Source organism: Lampetra fluviatilis, chromosome 41 (assembly GCF_964198595.1).
Source record: "Lampetra fluviatilis chromosome 41, kcLamFluv1.1, whole genome shotgun sequence".
In the NCBI taxonomy this organism is placed as follows: Eukaryota; Metazoa; Chordata; class Hyperoartia; order Petromyzontiformes; family Petromyzontidae; genus Lampetra; species Lampetra fluviatilis.
The window spans coordinates 8,397,615-8,418,038 of record NC_136315.1 but is presented as its reverse complement, the minus strand read 5'-3'; the positions used below and the strand labels follow the sequence as shown (position 1 = coordinate 8,418,038).

The window sequence follows — 20,424 nt, the reverse complement described above, 5'->3', positions numbered from 1 at the left end:
ATCTTCATCGCACATTTTACATACGTGACTTTTTTGGGGATTTACAATGCTTTTAAACACCATTGCATCTCCAGACACTGGGTTATAGAGGTGGAGTAACGATGCACTGATTCTCCGATTGAGACCAATTCTTCTGCCTTACAGTACATGCATCGTTTAGTGTACACAGGCGTCAGTGTTTCTTGTTTCATTTGCAGTCAAATACCTGACAAAACCATATCCCACACACATATATATAATGTGTAGGGCTAAGGATAGACAGTCAAAATGTTCACTTATAAGACATACAAAGATCCCCCATACAGTCTTACCAGATAGTTGGGGCAAGTGCTGTTTGCGAGCACCTATAACGGGATCGGTGGCCAGCACCACACGCCCACCCGCAGTTTGTCTCCCAAGTGGAGATGTCTACACATCACGCCAGATACTCATTTGAGGCTGAGTCGACCTAGGGGAGGCCCAGGACCGGTTTGAATATTTGCCACTGTTATTGGTCATGAGCGGGAATCGAACTCGGGTCGCTGGGTTCGTAGCGCAGCGCGCTAACCACTACACTACCGCTCCGCACTGATATAACACTACCCTGTTTCACAGTCACACACTTGTGTACACACGGCTAATAAAAACAATCACATTATTTTAAATCTGCCATGATGTTAGGTGGGGTTGACTCTAACGTTAATTAGCATAAATTACTTGCGTAAATTTGCCCTTGTGTGTTGCTACCATGCATGTGAGTTGCTTTGGCAAAAGGCAGTCGTACAGTAACTGTATTGAATTCGGCACGGTTTCATATTTGCAAGCGATTTCAGTTGAAATGCATTTAAAACATTTTTTTATATAGGCTAATTTAACAATAATAGTACAGATTAATCCTGGAAATTGCAATTTTTTTGCTTTGATAATTCAGTGGTGTTTTTTTTTGGAGGAAATGACAGCACAGTGATGCAGCCTTGTTAACAATAGTTAAAGTGTTCATTTGTTCATTATTCGTTTAAAATAATGTTGGCGCAGCATTTCACATCCCTTCCTTGCTTCAGTTTCACAGAGTTAATTACATTAAATATGGCCCCAACATCGAATTGCTGAGTTGCTTACTGAACTCGTATACGCTATTTATTTCCGGAATATAGGAAGGATTCCATGAACATTGTGGCCGTTATGAACTCCAATGGTCACCCAGTGAGAGCATTGTACGACACGAAGCTAAAGCAGAAGTATCCACTCTCGCTCATAATCAGTTGTGGAGCTTTACGGGTAAAAGCATCGCAGAAGCAGATTATTTGGTGGTGTGTTGGCAGTGGTGTGCAAGCACAAACAACTGAACACATTAATCAACAATAATGCGGCCTTAAAAGTAACACAAATATATAATCGTCCCAATGGCACTTATTCATGGTCCTTCTTCATAACACGTAACATAATTTGATATATTTATATAATCGTTTTATTGTATATGCTACAAAGAAGGGCTATAGCCCAAAATGTCACCGTAATTTCGATTTAAAGCTTTCGTGACTGCAGGGATTCATCTTCTTGGTTCTTTCGGTAAAGTCACGTAGAAGGGAAATAATAAAATAATAAAAATACTTTATTATTATTTAGTTATGTTTTATTTTTATTATTTTATTATTTCCCTTCTACGTGACTTTACCGAAAGAACAAAGAAGATGTCACCGTAATATATAATTTTCCTTTTAAGGCCACCGTGCTCTTGATGCATAAACAGAACTTTTCTGTCTTCAACTAGAAATAAAAACGTGTCTTAGGCATTCAGCCCATTGACTTTCCAGACCAATGTTATCAAGCAGGAAATGTTTACAAAAGGGAACGCTGGACTGGTTTCCACATTCTTGGTCTCATCAGCAGAGTCGGGCCTTCAACAGAAATGAATGGTGGGTTGCCTAAAGTGTAAAAGTTGCTGTTGGTTTAATGTTTGCATTTGTCCTGTTGCAGATTATTGAGCCGAACTGCACACTACCAGAAGGTGGATGTCGGTTGCCTTGTGTTCTCGTAAGTATCTTTATCGCACGCTAAATATAAACACAAGACATTGATAATTCCACAATGTCCAAGATTTTATTCATAGCGAATACACATTTATATGTACACACTCTGCTACACATCATCATCATCAGCCACAGTCTATCCTCTGCTGGATGAAGACCTCCCCATATCGTCACATCGCCTCTCATGAACTTGCGATGCTAGAATGCATCTCACTCCTGCACTTGAGCTCCAGTAATATAATCCCAGGGCACAAGGGCCTCTTTATCCATACTGCAGTCACAGCCTTCATAATAATGTGAACTTCAACTTGTAGCACGCTGCACAGTATCCTCTCACTCTCGAAGAGACAGAAATAATTCGGGGCCACGATGGACCCACAGACAACGCGGGAAGGCAGCCACGCGGTAAGCCGGCGCCAACAATTGCCCAAGTTCTGCGCTCCCCTCTATATGAAGGTGTTAGCGGCCAGTTAATGAGTGTTTACATGTGGGAGGAAACCGGCACACCCGGAGGAAACCTACACGTGCAAGGGGGAAACACTCGATCCCCATACAGACTGCACAAGTGGAGTCCACGTTTTTGCTGTGCCGCCATCTCCAGGCGAGCCAGGCAGGGTATGGCAGCTCGACGCACACAGAAAGCGAGTTTTACCAAATTTGTGCCATCCACCAACCCTTGTCACCACACTGCCGGATTACAGGCGTACACAGCCATCAACCCTTGCCACGACAGTGCCGGATTACAGGCGTACACAGCCATCAACCCTTGCCACGACAGTGCCGAATTACAGGCGTACACAGCCTCCAACGTACAACTAGGGTTATGGTAATTTTATATTTCCCCCAGCGTATGATGGCGTATTGTGCGTACAGCCCGTTTTGTCTCTGTCGCGCGAGCGCCTCTCCCCGCGCCTCGTGGGCTGTGAGCGGTATTCGACCATACTTCACCACGCTGGTCATCGCGGGTTTGTTGAAGGTGGGGAGTGCAGAACAGCAGTGAATTTTTCTGCACTCCCGTCTACTACCCGCAACTCCGACTGCCTTTTTGTGCTTGGTGGTGGTCTCCCATCCCAAGCACTTCTCAGCTTCCGAGATCTGATGAGATCTGATGAGATCCATGGTGATTACGGCACAGCGATGGTCAACGAACCAAAATGTTCCCATACATTCTAAGTGTTCAACGGTATGCTCAAAACTTTCTTAAATGATAGTCAGGTATGCCTTTGTTGCAATACATAATGTAATGTTGGTTAACTCTGTGCGTTTTCACACAACATCTAAATATATCTTGATTTGAAGCTTTCGTGACTGCAGGAATCCATACTCTTTGTTTCTTTCGGTAAAGTCACGTAGGTAGAAATAAAATATATCACGACGTCTCGCTGGTTCAGCAGTTCCACTGCTCGATTATTTTTTCCGCCTGAGGACGACCGCTTGTGTTGCGATCGAAACGTCGTGAGATATTATTTGTTTTATTTTATTTTTCTACCTACGTGACTTTACCGAAAGAACCAAAGAGTATTTAAATATATATGATCTCATTGAGGTCAGTAGACAATCATCATTGTCACTTTCGTTCGTTATAGTTTTCGTTATTATAGTTATAAAGAAAACTGCATTTTGCCAATGCAGCATACAGTTAGAAGCAGGCAGACAAACGTACAAACAGCTGGACAGACGGCTGGATGCAGACATACATTGTAAATGTGATTATATGCATGCGTTCAAGGTAACGAGTTTTCTTCATTACAATGCCGTACAACAGATAAGTTAACAGCTCACATACACGCACCAACTTCTGCAGCGTAATTAGCGTGCGAACAGTGTTCCTGTCAGAGTTTCTGTTGTTATAATTTACATTTGCATACTGCTCTGTTTCTTTGTTTCGGGAAACCTTCTGGTAGAGTCCACATTCTTGCTTACCCGAAGTCCAGGCTTCAAGAGGTTTTTTTTTTGCTGTCTCTCTGCTCAACGTGAATGATGGCTTGGCCGGCCGGCTGTCCCGGGTAGGAATGAATAAGAAAACACACATACTCTCCATGATGACCGGCAACATTGATTGGTGAGCCATTTGTGTATGCAAGCCCCATTGCCAAGTTGCTGGATTTTGGCCAGGTGCGCCATGACTCACAGCCCAAATACATTCCTGCCTTGTGCCTGAGCCATAATTCCTGGGAGGTGTTTGTGAGGCAATCGCCCGCTGACATTTCACCTCTCTGTTTAGACTGAGCTTGTGCGAGCCGCGTAGCCGAGTGGCCTCTTGCCCAGCTATGCGCTGGCCTTAATAGGTGCTCTGTGTCAGCGAGCACCTATTTAAGGGCCAGTCGGTGAGACGCACACGAGGGGAGCCATTTGGCCTGCGTCACAAATGCCCGCCCCATGTGCTTTTGTCTCCACTGCGATGATGCCGATGATCTTTGCACTGAGCTCCCACATTAGGCTGAGTTGGGTTTGGATGCCAAAAATGCTGCTGGGTGCTGTGCGTAGATGGGAATTTGAATCCGGGCTGGGAGGGTTGATGGCATAGTGTGATGACCATTGCATAGACAAAGGCCTTCCGTATAGCCTTAACAGACTGTTGGGGTAAGTGCTGTTAGCGAGTAGCACCTATGAAGGTCGGCACGGCAATAGCTCACGCACTCATAGAGGCACACACCTGCACCCTGCAAAAACAGGCAACAGTTGCAACCAACCAACACCACGTGGTGGTGACGACACCAGAGCGCTTGTGCCAGGCTAGGTGCCCTTTAATACGTGCACACAAAGACACATGCGGCCTATGTAGACCGTTAGTGCAAGGGCTGTTAGTGACGACCTGTTAAGGGGTCGGTGTGGCGATCATCCATGCCCGGCCACCTTTGTTTCCCCAGTGCTGATATGTACACACGGCACTAAGCACCCATTTGAGACTGGGTCGACAAAGGGGTGGCCCAGGAGTGGTTCAGATAATCGCCACTGGGCTCAAAGCGCAAATGTGCCTAACACTCGGCTGCTGATCCACACATAAACATTGACACGTACACGCACGAGATAAAGATCCCCCGTGTAGCCTTAGCAGACTACTGGGGCAAGTGCTGTCAGCGAACGCCTCTGAAAACTGGCACGGCACACGAGGGGGTTGGTGGCCATCACCACGCCCGACCGCCTTTGTCTCCCAAGTGGTGATGTTTACACACCGCACCAAGTTCTCATTTGAGATTGAGTCTACTTAGGGAAGGCCCGGGACCGGTTCAGATAATCGTCACCGGTGTTGACCGTGAGCGGGAATCGAACTCGGGTTACGAGGTTCGTAGCGCGCTAACCGCTACGCTACCCGCTCCCCATACTGTGCCAGACACACACAGCACACACACACAGTCAGTGGCATTGGGCCCACATTCCATACATTCATCGAATTCTTTTGAGATTCCTGAATTGTTCCTTACACCTTCCCTGCGAGGCAGCAGAACTGTGCCATCAAGTTAGGCTAAAGGATTCTCTTAGCTGCATGTGCACGGCTTGCCAAATCCGGTGTAATGTGCGTAAACAGAGACCTCCACATGGCAAGTCGCACAAATGTGTCTCGCACTTGCCACGATGGCCCGATTCAGGCTTTTCTCGTTTATAATTATTATTCGCATCTCACGGGCTGGTGGTCTCTTTACTCCGAAATGGTTTTGGGTGGGCCCCTTGCGTTCCCCCCCCTCCACTTCTGCATGATTGCTTTATTATAATAGACTAGATAAAGTATCAATTACAATTTTGTTCAGCACAGACTGTGCTGTTCCCTCCTCCGCTCTGTGTCTTAGGATGCCCCCCCCCCCCCCGTTTAAACAAGGTGATGCTACAGGATTGAGTTAAGCTATAAATGATGCGATCTTGAAGTTGCTCACTTGGGTGTAATCTGAACGTAATTTAAGTGTAAAACGTCAACATTGTCATTATTTTTAAGTCTCATCATCACACATTAATCCTCTTCCCCCGTCAATAATCTTAGCCAGTGCTTTTATGTAATCGGTCTTTTAGGGGCCTCCACTTTGCAACTGGGATGTGAAAATAAATCGTTGGTTGTTAACATCATCGTCACACTGGAGAGAGAAGACTTTCTTTTCTCCCACACTTAGCTCCATGGCCGTCACACGTCTCCCAACGAAGTGTACAAAACATTCCAAAAGTGAGTTTCAGCAGCAATAATAGCGGCCTAAAAATAACTCCCAAATTTTATTTTCTTTGCCCGATAACTTTCTGAGTCGGACGCGCGAGCCAATTTTCGAAACTCTATCGCTTTAAAGTGCAGCGGTCGTAGCAAAAAAATTTGCCAAAGAAAAGTTTCCTGGGGCCACCAAAAAGACTGATCTCACGCAGAATTACGGCACGTCAGCATCGCATAATGCCACCCTTTGAACATTTTTAAAATTAACATTTTGCTGTGGCCTTCACATTTTCCCTTCCAGGGCATACGACGTCAGCACAAGTTGGTACGTGCTGGTGGTCGGCTCAGTATTCATTCACGGGGCCATGTTTTTCCCGAGAAGCAGGTGAGGGCACACATTCACACACACACATTCACACACACACATTCACACAACAACAACCGCCATTCGCCACTAAGTGGCGGTGACGTCACCACGACGCTTGTGCCAGGCCATGTGCACCTTGAGGCCACGTGAAGTGTCGAACGCCCGCTGGCAGGAGGTCACGGGGCAGACCCAGGTGCCACGGGTCGACTGACTGAGATGACCGAGATGACTGGCTGATGCACCACCTGTGCCCCCTACTGTGCCAACTTGCTGTGCTTTAGCCACCCACATTCACACACACACATTCACACACACACACATTCACACACACACATTCACACACACACATTCGCACACACACATTCACACACACACATTCACACACACAGAGAGAGAGAGCGCGAGAGTGCGTGGCCCACGTGCGTCTGGGCAATGGCGATTGGCTGGGTGTGTGACTTGCCACGTGCGCATGAGCGCTTGCATTTTTTGTAACTTTACACTTTCCAAATAATGTTGAAAGCGTTTATGGATCAATTTTGTCTTGTCTGTCCGTTTGTAATTGGGGGGGGGGAGTCTGAAAGCCATCGTAAAGATGAGTCAATATGAGCACAATTTTAGTGTAATGTTTAAGTTGCGATGATGAACTCGCCTATATGAATATGACCGAATATATTAAATAGTTAGCACAACTTGGAAATACGCAAAGCAGTACTAAAACAAACCTTGCCCCTGCTGTGAAACTACTGCAGGCTACGTCTGTGAAACATAACACCTCCGTGATGATAGCCTTGTGCTCTTTGAATGGCGCGAACACCAAATGTTCATGGGAGTATTTTTTATGATTTGATAACATACACATGCGAATGGGGATCGTTGTTTTCTGTGTGTTGTGTGTGTGTGTGGCAGTTAGCGCACTGCACTACAAACCCACATGCCCGAGATAGATTCCTGCTCACGGCCACCAACACCAGTGACGATTATCTGAACCACTCCTGGGCCTCCCCTAGGTCGACTCAGCATCAAATGAGTACCTGGTGCAGTGTGTAAACATCGCCACTGGGGAGACAAAGGCAGTCAGGCGTGGTGCTGGCCATCCACCCCCTCGTGTACCGTTCTGGCCTTCATAGGTGCTCGCTAACAGCACTTGCCCCAGCAGTCTGTTGAAAGTATACGGGGGATCTTTGACTTTGCCTTGCGTGTGTACGTGCAAGCCTACTGCAATATTCTGTCGAGTGCTAAGCATCTGGGAGGGTGTGGTGGCGGTCGCGGGTGGTGGTGATGGTGGCTGCCACCATGGGACTGGTTTTCATTCCCCGGAGGCAAATTGTAGCCGTAGCCATGGGAGAGGAATGCCCGGCTTCCTAAGGCAAGTGGCATGACCTCATTAGATTCCTGTGATCAGCAGCAGCCGTGAGTGTAATGGGAGGGAATGGTATTGGATGGAGGCGGGTGTGGGGGCAATGGGAGGCTTCATTGCAGAAATCCCCTGGGGTGGGGTGGGGGTGGTGGTGACTGCGGCAGCAGTGCCTGAAGAAATGCGTGGGAGGATGAAAGAAAACCGTGATGGCTTGAAAGCGATGGCGAGCCTAATTCCTCGCAGCATTGAAATTGATGGGGAATTGTATTGATGATGGGATAATGCGTACAGACGGATGTATTCCTTCCCGTACATTGGCCGTTTACAAATGCGGTCGCAGCAGCGGTTACGTGACTGCTGAATAAAGACCTCTCCCACACGATGTTGCTTGGTGAGGGTTGTCTGACCATACTTCACCCACCAGGCTCGCCCAGTGCAGGTTGGCGCACAGGACCGGTCGAGGTATTACTCGCCGTTCATGTGAGCTGGTGCCGCCAGGAGTTGAACTCGGGTGGCCGGGGGTTCATCGCGCCGCGCGCGATCGAGCGCATCACCACCGCCGCTCTGCCCTTATGAACGTGGTGCCACATTGTTGCGTCTAAAACGGTCCGGTCGTACCTCTCGGAAGATTGAAAGGCTTAGGACCAATAGTTTTTAAGAAATGGTCGTTGAACAATTCTGCTAATAAAGCCCTTTATATACATATACACGTATATTCTTTGGGTCTTTCGGTAAAGCCACGTAGATAGCAAAATAATAAAAATATCACGACGTTTCGATCGCAGCACAAGCAATCGTCATCAGGTGAATTTTTTTCTTTCACCTGATGACGATTGCTTGTGTTGCGATCGAAATGTCGTGATATTTTGATTATTTTCCTATCTACATGGCTTTACCGAAAGACCCAAAGAATATGAATTCCTACAGTCACGAAAGCTTTAAGTCAAGATATACACGTATGTTAAAAATAAAACGGATTAGAAAGGTGGTGGTCAAGAACACTCAAATTAGCATGGGGCACTCTGTTAAATTCCCACAAAGGTAGTACTCATTTTATCTATCCTGCACGAATGGTGAACTGAGTTGACCCTCCGATTGGATTTTAGGCCAGCATGCTTTCCATCGCGGGGTCCACGCACAGCAGCAGCTCACTTCGCCGTGAAAATTAAAGCCTCTTTAATACGTCGCGTTCTTTAATAGCTGGTTCAGTACACTGACGTGGGCATAGGCTCCCCGAGCCGCGTGTGCCTAATGTCCTGTGAGAAAAACAGCAGAGCTAGGCCTGTGAGCAATTGTGCAGAAAATCACTCGTTACGTTACAGTGGCAAGAGTCGGACGGCCGAACTCCGGTCATCCTCGCAGCGCCGGCTCGTGGCTAACGCCGTCAAACAAAGGCGGTCGCTGCATCGCGCGCTTTCAGATGCGCTTCTACGGCCGTCTGGAACGCTCTTCTAATATTAGGAAGCAACTGGAGCTATGCACTTTTATATCTAGATTGAAAACTAACTTCTCTAGAACTGCTTTTTGTCTTTAGTTTGTTACGCGTCCCCCCCGCACCTCCGATTATTACCGTGGTTGGCTACGTAGGGTGCGAAAGAAGTCCAACATGCACACATACGATGGCTCCGATACAAGTGTTGTGGTCGCTTGCCTCTCGTTTTTCGGTATTTTACTTTGCCACGCGTGGGGAAGATAGGAGGCCTTCATCCAGCAGCGGATTGACCCTGGGTGGCTGACAACGACGATTTATTTCATTGGAAGCAAATCAACGACTCCGTCTCACATCGGTCGTTCACTTTTCATATCACTGTGAGTGTGTTTCGGGCGTTCCGTTTGTCACCGCCGGCAGGTTCATATACAGCACACACACACACATATAATTTTTAATGTGCGGAGACCTTTTGTGGAGTCGTGTCGCATGCGTCACGGTTCCTCGCGTTTGATCTTTGACGACGGGGAGACAAAGCTGTGAAGATTTTTTTTTGAAGTTTTCGGCTGAAAATACTTCACAACCCCCTTGCCCTTTAGCGGGTCGTTACACGTGGAACGTTGGGCCAACGTTGAGCCAACGTTGGGCCCACCACATGCAAACGTCGCGTGTTTATTGGGCGATGCTGCCTAATAAATGAGACTTGTGCGTTGGCTTACTCCTACTGGTCGTAGAATAACCTTTAATTTGCACGTTAGAGCCTCACTGAGTCCCGTGACTCTCTTTCAGGAGGCGTGCCGCCAGTTTTCGGGAACAATGACCGGTGTGTAGATTCCACTTGCGTACCGTGTATACCAGTGCCTTTGGGAGCTGCCTTGGTATAATGGTTAGCATACTGGGCCTGCAATCCAGAGGTCTACTATTCGATTCCATCTTCCGGCGCAGTGGTTGAAACAAAGGTGCAAGTTTCTCAAATCCCCCCCCTCCCTCCCGCCTGCCTGTGTCCACCCAGCAGTATAAATGAGTTCACCACAGTCATTCGATATGGCAGGTTGAGTGCGGTAGGGTGCGGGTTACGCCCACCTCTTACAGCTGGTCTGGTCAATGTCAAAGAGTAGACCACAAATACCCTCCAGCGTTCACTCGGGCGGAGGGCCTTCCGCCAGCAGTGGCATGAGCAGGCAATTGCAGGGGCTGCGTCTTTGCTTTATCTTCGACTTATTCCACGGCAATTTACACCAGTTGGCTACCGATTCCTCACTGCTCCTGGCATCGACTGTGATCTATCCATGCCTGCAATCTTCATCAATCTCCACTACGGTCTGAGGTTAAGAGAGTCTATACACCGTTACTGGTTTGCAATAGAAGCCCTGGGGGTGTGTTGTGTAGAGCGATATGAATGGGTTTGATGTTACTCATACGGAAGCAATGCTCACAGCCTTGGTATCTGTCAACCCCTCAGATGTTAAGTGGCATTCAGGCTGGTGAGATTTTGAATGTAGGTGCAGTATATGATCAACAAGATAATATCAGTTTGCCGTAAAGGTGATTTTTTTATTATTTTAACATCTGACTGCATGTCAGGTGGCAGGAAACTTGGCTCACGAAATAATATTTGCCAATTAAAATCCATGGTTAGGGGGTCAAGTTAGCATCTCATCCCTTCTGGGTTGATAAAATAGGTACTAAATTTGTAGGAGGTCACCAATTGTTAATGTATGGATAGATTGGTCACTGTCATATGAATGTGGAATTTTTACTACCAGTTTATGGCCACCATTCGATCAGGAAACACATTTTACTTTGAATTTTAGAATGATTTTTTTTAAACATTACTATTTATGCTGGAAATAATCTGGGGCACTCTTTTAACAAATCCTTTGTTGGGAATGCTTGAACATTTATTTAGTTGTTTGGTTTGTGGAAGGAAAGGATTTTTTGGCAAAATAAAAAAAAAATCTGAGATTCTCGTCTGGATCAATTAGAGGCATTGATTGGATTGGCTTTGTAGGCAATAACATAGCTCCTTGCTGTTAGTCATTTAACAAAAATATAATATTTCGTTGTTCAAATCAATCCCAGTCACCTTGCTTATTTTTTTTTCAACAATTATTTAAACGACACCGGTTTTGATTTTTTATTCGGAGGGAAGCACATTTCTGTTTGGGCCCGGCTCGGTCAAAAAAAAAAATCAGAAAACGCATTAGCATTTTTTTTGTAATAACAGCGTTAACGTCGTGCTTGTACAGAGTGTGAGAGACAGAGAGGAAGAAAAAAAACACGTGTCTGATTTAATGTGCCTGTTCACTGCCTTGCCCAGGGGCTGAGAGAGGGGCACATGACCTCACGCACTGTACTCTGAGCGAGCGTTTCTTATTGCCGCGAGGAGGGAGAGGGGGGGTCTGCATGAAAATGCGACGCAGATGTTCGGAAGGGGGGGGGGGGCCTCTGCGTGGCGCTGCCGCTCGCGAGAAGGGCCTTGCCCGTGTTCCACCAAGAAAAAACGCGAAAAAAGCTCGCGAAAAAAAGCTCGCGAAAAAAAGCTCGCGAAAAATAAAGAATCGAGCGTTGCGAGGCGCGTGGGCAACTTTTCATCCTTTTCCCGCGGGAGAGATTTCACTTTGAGCCGCGTACACGGCACGATGCACGTGTCCTGTCGCGTGTAATCATTTGGTGGTTGTGCATCAACAAACTAAGACGCCAGTGACCTGGGTTCAACTTGTGGCCTAGCCTCAAACACGTGGGCAAATCGGTGTGTGTTCTCTTTGACCCAGGGAAAGCCAAGTTGGGTTCATAGCACCGAGCTAACCACTGACCACCCCCCCGAGTTTTTGTTTTTATAAATTCTAATTACATCCCAGTCGTGTTAATGGAGTCGGTTAATGAGGCAAGTTAACATCCTCGTGCAATTCCTTCAGTCAGCAGAGAATCTCATCGTGGTCGGGGCAATAATGGCAAGGACTACTCGGCCAATAAAGTTTGATTTGTCTTTTCCTACCAAATTTTATTCCATTTGGCGCCATGTCACGAGACAGAATCTTTATTCAGAACACCACGCTTTCGATAACAAGTCCTAAAGGAGGTAACGCTGAGCTACTTCTGATATGCAAAGTTTTCTCTTATTCGCGGATAATAGGATGGATGTAGTGCTTCCGAATGACCACTTCTGGGTGATAATATGAATAATTGGCCATCCGACTGCAGGGAACCAGAGGGATCTCAGGTGTAGGTCTGTGATGTCCACTTCTGTGGTCCATTCTAACACAAAGGGTCGCACTGCTCTGTGTGAACTCATTCGGCCACGGGGTGCGACACCGATCGCACAGTTTGGGAAAAAATTTTTTGGGGAAAAGACTAAAAATATACTTGCAGTAATATCGATAATAAAGAAGGAATAATCACTCTGTGGATCACAGGAGCTTGCGTGTATCAATGTCGAGGCGCACGGATCATATGTTCATCACGTAGCAGGTGGATAGTGCGACGTTATTTGTTATGGTGCAGCGGATGCGAGTCACGGTCGTGGGATGTGGGAGAAGGTGGTCGCAGTGTCACGGAGGGCTTTGCTGTGCGGCATTATCCACACCTCCGTTATTTGTAATTTATTATTATCCTGCCGGTCATCGTTCGGTCAGAGTTGAATAAGCTCAACCTGTTGAGACGGATTGGGATGTGGTTTGGGCGAGAGAGCATGATTGTGATAGCTTGTCAGCATTTTGTGAACATGTGTTTCAAGTGTGTGTGTGTGCACGTTCAAGTGTATGCTTGCTGTGCGTGTTCGGAGCAGGAGCCTAGTGGGTCGTGCGCTGCGCTACGAACCTGGCGGCCTGATTTTAATTGCCGAACGCGCCTCTGTGGCGAGATGTTATTTCCCTCCCCTGGTACACAGGAGGTAATGGGTTCGATCCCGACCCTAACGATGCTTGTATATTTGGAGTTTGTGTGTCCTGCCCATGGTAGTGTGGATTTTTCTCCAGGTTCTCCGGTTTTTCCCTCAACATTTACTAGCATGTGTTTCCGAGTATTTGGTTCCTGTAAATGGCCACATAATCAGCCATTTCGTTGAGATATCATTTGTGGCCAGGTCACTTTTGAAAAAGAGCTGCATAGCTCAGTGGGCCTTACCTGGTAAATAAAACAGTTTAGTTTTACATCAGTGGTGATTATCTGAAATGGTTGTCAGCCTCCCAGAGGCTGACTTGGTCTTGGTAATGAGTACCTGGGGCTATCAGCACTGGGGAGACAAAGGTGGCTAGGCGTGGTGTTAACCACACCACCACCTCGTGCGGTGTTTTCATAGGCGCTCCCAGCAGCCTCCGTAGGCTACACGGGGATCTTTGTCTGTGCACGAGAGAGAGCGGCGTTCAACATCGGTCCACGCACCGGGCCAAGTACATGAGCGGCATTGATATGGGCCCACTAGGTCAACTCGGCCTTCAGTGAGCAACTGGTACGGTGCATAGACCACACCATGGCATCGTGCTTCATTGCTGCCTTGGTAGGAGGCTGCTGAGGCCGATATGGCTCGATGAAGGATCGTCGTGTGGATCTGTCCTGAAGACTCAATCACCGCATTGTGTACTAATCTGCCTTGGTCATTATCTATGCCTGACAGCGCAGAAAAAAAAGTTAATTAACCGGGATTGCCATAAGCTCGTACAATACTGACTTTGTCATCCGTAATAAGAGGTTGATGCAACAATAGCTGATTGAACGCTCGCATCGCATCGTGTCGCGCGTAGACGCACGCGACAGAGACGGAGACAACGCCTTGCGGGCTGTCTGGGTCTCGTGCTGTTTGCAGGCACTTGTTATTAAACCAGCGCGGCTCGCAAGGGCGTGTTGAACCCAGAACCATGCATGGATGACCACCTTTATCTTCCAAGTACTGATGTTCAAAAGACAAAGATCACCCGTGTAGCCTGTAACAGACTGTTGGGGCAAGTGATGTTAGTGAGTACCTATGAATGACGGAATGGCACACGAGGGGGTGGGTGGCCAGCACCGCGCCCGGCCGCCTTTGTCTCCCCAGTGACGATGTTTACACACCGCACCAGGTTACTCATCTGAGGCTGAGTCGACCGAGGGGGAGGCCCAGGACCGGTTCAGATAATCGTCACCGGTGTTGGCCGTGAGCTGGGGAATCGAACTCGGGTCGCCAGGTTCGTAGTGCAGCGCAGCGCTAACCGCTACACCACTGCTCGCACACATACACTGCATTATTCTTACAATGTCTATTTGCCCCAGGTATTCCTTGCAGAAAAAAAAACCGAGACCTACCATCTTAATGTTGAAATGAAGGCTATGGCGTTCGATTAACATTACTGCCTTCAAATTTGCGGGATTTGCTCAAGGGTCGTGCTGCGGACTTGTGCTGGGTCTGTGCAGAAGCCCGCGTCCTCATTGCGTGTCGTTACCATATCCACCAGCAGGACAGAGGGGGGGGGGGGGTCCCTTTTGCTTGCACCAACCTGCCAAAATAAAAATCCTAGACGTTGTTGCTGTCAGATGTCTGCCGGTGGTGCCAGCGCTTAAACGACGTTCAGGAGAAGTGTGGTGGGGTTAACAATTCCCCACTCCCACCCCCCCCGTCAACCATGTGGCTCAGTAGGTGGTAGAGGTCTTTCATTAGCAGAGACACATCTGGTAGTGTGTTCAGTGGCTCCAAAGGTATATTCTCCTCGTCCACTCTCACTCTCTTCCGTCTCCCCACCCACCCACCCCACCACTCCCTTCATCCTAAAACTCATCGTCACAGCCACCTCTCTAGACCCTTCCCCCATCTTAGCCCCGAAGGCATTCTCTGATCCCAAACCGACCCCCCCCCCCACCACCGCTGCCTTCCATCTCAACGCCACCCTAACAATATCCCACCTTTGTAAACCCCCACAACCACCTTAGCCAACACTCTCTGGCGACCGAGGAAGTACCCACCACCGGCTAGAGAGAGTTTCGGTTTCAGTTATTTGGTATAGCCCTGTGAGCCATTCGGCTCTTGAATCGGGTGCAACCACAAAAACATGAACAAGAAAACATATTAAAGTGACTATGCGCAAACAGAAAAATCCAGGAAAAAACTGCAAAATCACCGTAGACCAACGCTGTGCAAAAATCCCAATGGGAGAGAGTTAATGTCCCGCACGGGACATCAGAAATGAAAATTGCAGTTCCTCTCGTTGATTTGTTTTTATGGGCCCACTATTATCCCATGTTGTGCTTTCAATCCATTGTAATGACGCTAATAAAAGAGTGGCTCTCCCATCATACCCTCAGGGTCGTCGGTATGCTCGCCACTCGCTGTGCGACTTTCGTATGCGGCGAGCGCTGATGCAACTTGAGTAATTCTTTCTCACGTGGAGGATTCCAAAATTCACCATCTGCTGCTGCCGCTGCAAACGTTCATAGGCCGCGTCCAAAAATACCGCAGTGTTTTATTTTCTTCAAATAGCGGCGTTAGTCCCACTCGAAAATCTACGTTGACTTGTACGTGTGGTGCCCTCGAGTCGACACGTTCTTCCTAATTAACTGCACGCCAATACTCTCTGTTTTTTCCCGGTAAAGTCACGGAGGTAAAAAAGAAAATACATTAAATCACGACGTTTCGGAGGTATCACTTGATGCAGTAATTTTGCTGTGACGGTGCCACCTGAAGACGGAAGCTTGTGTTGCCTCCGAAACGTCGTGATTTAATTTTTTTAATTAATTTTTTTACCTACGTGACTTTACCGGAAAAAAACAAAAGTATGGACCCTTGCAGTTACGAAAACTTCAAATCTAGAATTCACGGCACGCCGTTTAATAGCAGTACTCTGATCACGTTTTGGAGCAAAGGACCTTGTGCTTTTTGTTATTTTTTTGAACAGCAAAAGAGGAAGCTAAAAGAATGTGAAATACACTGCGGTTGCAGATAACTTTTTTTTTGCAAAAGAATGGTCACTCAAAGAATGCGATTTTTTTGGCAACAATATATATTACGTAACGCATTTTTCAAGCATACAGTATTTTATATATTTTGTGACTGTAATGAGAAAAATGCCTTAGGTCGCATTGGGTTATCCGTGTAGTCTTCAAACTAGCCGACTGTACGTTTCTGTTTATTGCTGTAATTTCCTTCTAATTATCACACGCAAGCGTTTGAAAATGCAACAACTAATATCGTTCGTCCTTCCGGGGTCAATAAAACGAGCACTTGGGTTGTGGAAAAGCTGAGTAGCTTTCCAATTGAATGACTGACCACCTCCATAAGAAATGTGGACTTTCCACCCCGTGTATAGCCTTAACAGGCTGTTGGGGCAAGCGCTTTCAGCGAGCACCTATGAAGACCGGCACAGCACATGAGAGGGTGGTGTTGCCAGCACCACGCCCGGCCGCCTCTGTCTCCCGAGTGCCGATGTGTAACACATCACACACAGGCCTCCTCATTTGAACCCGAATCGATCACTTGCTCGCCCGACCCACCCACTCGCCCGCGTACATTTAGCGCAACAACAACAAAAAACCACCGAACACAAACGCGTCCAATTAAACCCGCAGTTCGGGGAAGGCATGAACACAAATTTAATTTGGGTGGGTTCGTTTGTTTGAGAAAGCACGGCCCCATCACACCAGCGCACACGTGTTGCCAATGCACACAACTGCCCATGTGTGAATGCGCGTACTCAAAGAGGTGTGCGCGCAGCGAATGCCGCCCAGCTTCTGTGTGAAAACGCCACCCACTACCCCCATAGCGGAGTGCCATGTGCCCTGCGAGAGAGAGAGAGGGGGGGGACCCCATTGTAAGGCCACGCGAGCCAATTGGGCTCGGCATGCTAATGCGCGCTATTCCACTACCATCACCACCACCCCTCCCCACGGCCAATCGGAGAGAGTGGTGGGGGACTTCCTCGCATTGGAATGTGTGCGCCCCCCCCCACTCTCTCTCTCGCCCGCCCCCCCAGCCGCTCCAGATGCACGCGAAGCCACGGGCCACACCACTCGGCAGGGTGCTCGCTCACACTCTCGGTGGCATTTGAATTCGGAGGCGGCGCGTTGCTTTGCTTGCGCTCCTCGGGCACGGCAAGCGCACGGGGCAATCGCCGATTAGCCGGCCGGGACATTCAGCCGGTTCAGCCGGCAAGGAAAGCCATTCAACCTGAGAAGACATTTGTATTTATTTTTATAGGCTGGGTTTTTTTTACATATTTTTTTTATGTGTGTAAATTAAATCACGGTGGATAACGAGAGCCCCGCGTGCCTGCCCGTGTGCTGCGTCTTCCTCCCGGGTGAGCCGAGTGAGCGCGCTGCAGCATTCCGACGGTGGCCGTCCGCGTGAGTTTTGGAGCGGCGCGCACGCACAAAGACAAATGTGCCCCGGATAGCCTCGGACGGAATTTTGGGGCAAGTGCTGTTTAAGCGAGTAGCACCTAATGAAGGTCGGCACCGCATGCAAGGGGGGGGGCGGGGAGTTGTGGGTGGAGGGCGGTGTGGATAGCACCACGCCCGGCAGCCTTTGTCTCCCCAGTGACAGACACGCACTTTGAGTTGCCGACACGTGCCCGGACCCGAAGATAGGATGGATGGAAGCTTGATCGTCTTGAGAGAGAGGGCAGCCACGGTGGTGAGATGTTAACTACCTCGCCTGCGAGACAGGAGGTCGTGGGTTCGATCCTGTCTGCCAGTATTTGGAGTTTGAATGTCTCTCTCTGTGTCTCTTCCCGTGGTCGCGTGGAATTCGCTCCGGGTCCTCCGGATTTCGCCTCCACATTTCGAGTTATTTGGCTGCTCTAAATGTCCACGTGATGAGCCAACTTCGTCGTTGAGCTGTCATTTGGTGGCCAAGTCGCTTCTGAAAAAGAGAGCTACATAGGTCAGTGGGCCTTAGCTGGTAAAATAAAATCTGTTTAAATAAGTTACTGCCAAGATTGTGTTTGCGTTTTGTCGGAGGTAGTGTAGTGGTCAGCGCGCTGCGATGCTACGAACCTGGCCCACCAGAGTTCGACTCAGCCTCAAATTAGTACCTGGTGCGGTGTGTAAACATCGTCCACCGGGGGAGACAAAGACGGCGTGGTGCTGGCCACCCACCCTCTCGTGTGCCGTGCCGGCCTTCATAGGTGCTCGCTGACAGCACTTGCCCCTACAGTGTGTCACAGGCTACACGGGGTGGTGGGAGGGTATCTTTGTTCTGATGGTGGGCGCACTGTGGATGCATCTTTCGATTCGAGCACAGCTGTTCCTGTTTAAACTGACTTGTGGCTGTACGGCGGAGACATTCGGGGCCAGCGTGTGAATGAATGAATGCCTGTCCGTCCGAAGTAATTGGACCGGTTAAAGATCGCTGTTCGGAAAATATAAGTCAATCTGTAAAATTCACGATAACAAGTCCCCGGGATTGGAAAGTGCAGTAAGCGTTTTTAATTTACTTGCGGCTTTTACATCTAGGCACTTTTGAAATATTGAATGTCATAACTTGTGGATTTGTTGTTGTTGTTAAACCGAGCACTTAGGTCATGTTGGTTACTATCATTATTTAGAATCCTCTCGTTACTCACACGTCGTTGCGATTGTATTCGAAGAGCTGTACAGTGTTTCGTGTTTATAAATGTGGGATTCTTGTTCAGATAATCGTCAGTGGTGTTGGCCATGAGCAGGAATTGAACTCGGGTGACCGGGTTTGTAGCACAGCGTGCTAGCTGCTACACTACTGCTCCCCGCAAGTATCGGTGGTGTACGCGCGTACATAATAACAATGTTACATTTGTTCACAGTTCTGAATTTAGGGGAAAAAAACAAAGAAATCTAACGAATATCTTTTCATGGAATTTATATGATTATGAAGATAAAGGATGCGCGATTGATTTTTACAAACTCAGTTTTTATGTCAATATAGTAAAATAATGTAGCAAACCATTGTCAATTCACTGCTGGATCAAGGTCTCATCATGAGTTTATCAATCATGGGGGTCATTTGACCATACTTTACCTGGCTGTTTAGTGCAGATTGCTGAATAATGGAGTTGCATGACTGGTTAAGATATTGTGTGCTTGTATGTTGGACTTCTTTAACATCACACTGTTTGTTTTTTTCGGTAAAGTCACGTAGGTAAAAAATTAAAATAAATAAAATTAAATCGCGACGTTTCGCCTCGGTAATTTTGCTGGAGCAGTCAACACCTGATGACGGTTGCTTGTGTTGCTTCCGAAACGTCGTGATTTAATTTAATTTATTTTAATTGTTTACCTACGTGACTTTACCGAAGAAACCAAACAGTATGAATCCTTGCAGTCACGAAAACTTCAAATCTAGAATTCTTTTGCACCGTACGTAGCCAACCGTGCTAATCGGAGGTCTGGGGGAAGGACAGCAATCTAAAGACACTCTTGATCACCCTAGACTTTAGCCATCGCAAGGAATTTAACTCGGGTTTCCAGGTTCATAACCTAGTGCTCTAACACACTGTACCATCACTTCTCCATCTATTTTTAGCAAAACTAAACGTGGTTTGTTTTGGCAGGAACGTCAGAACAAAGCATAAGTGTCTATATTCGTGGCGTTCGGTCGTGTCAATTAAAATCTTAGACGACCAAATTAGGAACAGTTTTGATGAAGGAATATCTGACACGGGCACAGCATCGGATGTGACCACGTGCTCAAATTTCGTTTGAACGTGGGAACGGAAACTGTTTTAACGCCGCTTACAGACATCTGACGATAGCAAGTCGAATGCCACCGAGGCGTCGAAAGTAGAATTTGTTCATCTCCGGGAGTGATGGCCTCGCGTTCATTCAACGTAAGCGTATCGTTGTACTTGGCAAAGGATGCTGGTTTCTGTAAACAAGGTGGCACGGTTTTTTGTTTGTTTGGCTGTTAAATTTGGAATATTATTCAGTAGGCAAAGGCAGTCTTGTGTAGTTCCATTGTAATGTGATGCAGTCGCTTAAACGCTAGCAGCTGGATTTGTGCCGTAGAAATCTGCAGCCGTAGATTTCGCGTGCTTTCACTTAGTTTTTCTCTTTATTATTCGTGCAATGAAGCACAGGCTTTAAGCAAAGTAGGTTATTGTTGTGGGCAGCTGAATTTCAAATGAGTCGCGTAATTTTTATTTTATTTTAGCAAAGGTAACAAAAACACAATGTGGCGTTAATGTCATTAGC

General features: G+C 47.5%; 1 protein-coding gene across 4 annotated transcripts in view; it reads left to right on the top strand.

The window, feature by feature from the left end:
• The window catches only part of RAPGEF2 (Rap guanine nucleotide exchange factor 2), a 220,679-nt gene that overhangs the window by 41,545 nt on the left and 158,710 nt on the right, over positions 1–20,424 (top strand). For 2 of the 4 annotated variants that reach the window (XM_078875468.1, XM_078875467.1), the window contains exons 3-4: positions 1,957–2,013; positions 6,443–6,526. In XM_078875468.1, coding sequence (XP_078731594.1) covers positions 1,957–2,013; positions 6,443–6,526 — 141 coding nt within the window. Of the gene's footprint in view, positions 1–1,956; positions 2,014–6,442; positions 6,527–17,253; positions 17,556–17,579; positions 17,602–20,424 lie in introns of those variants that run through there. The other 2 variants (XM_078875470.1, XM_078875471.1) reach the window with 2 other exon arrangements.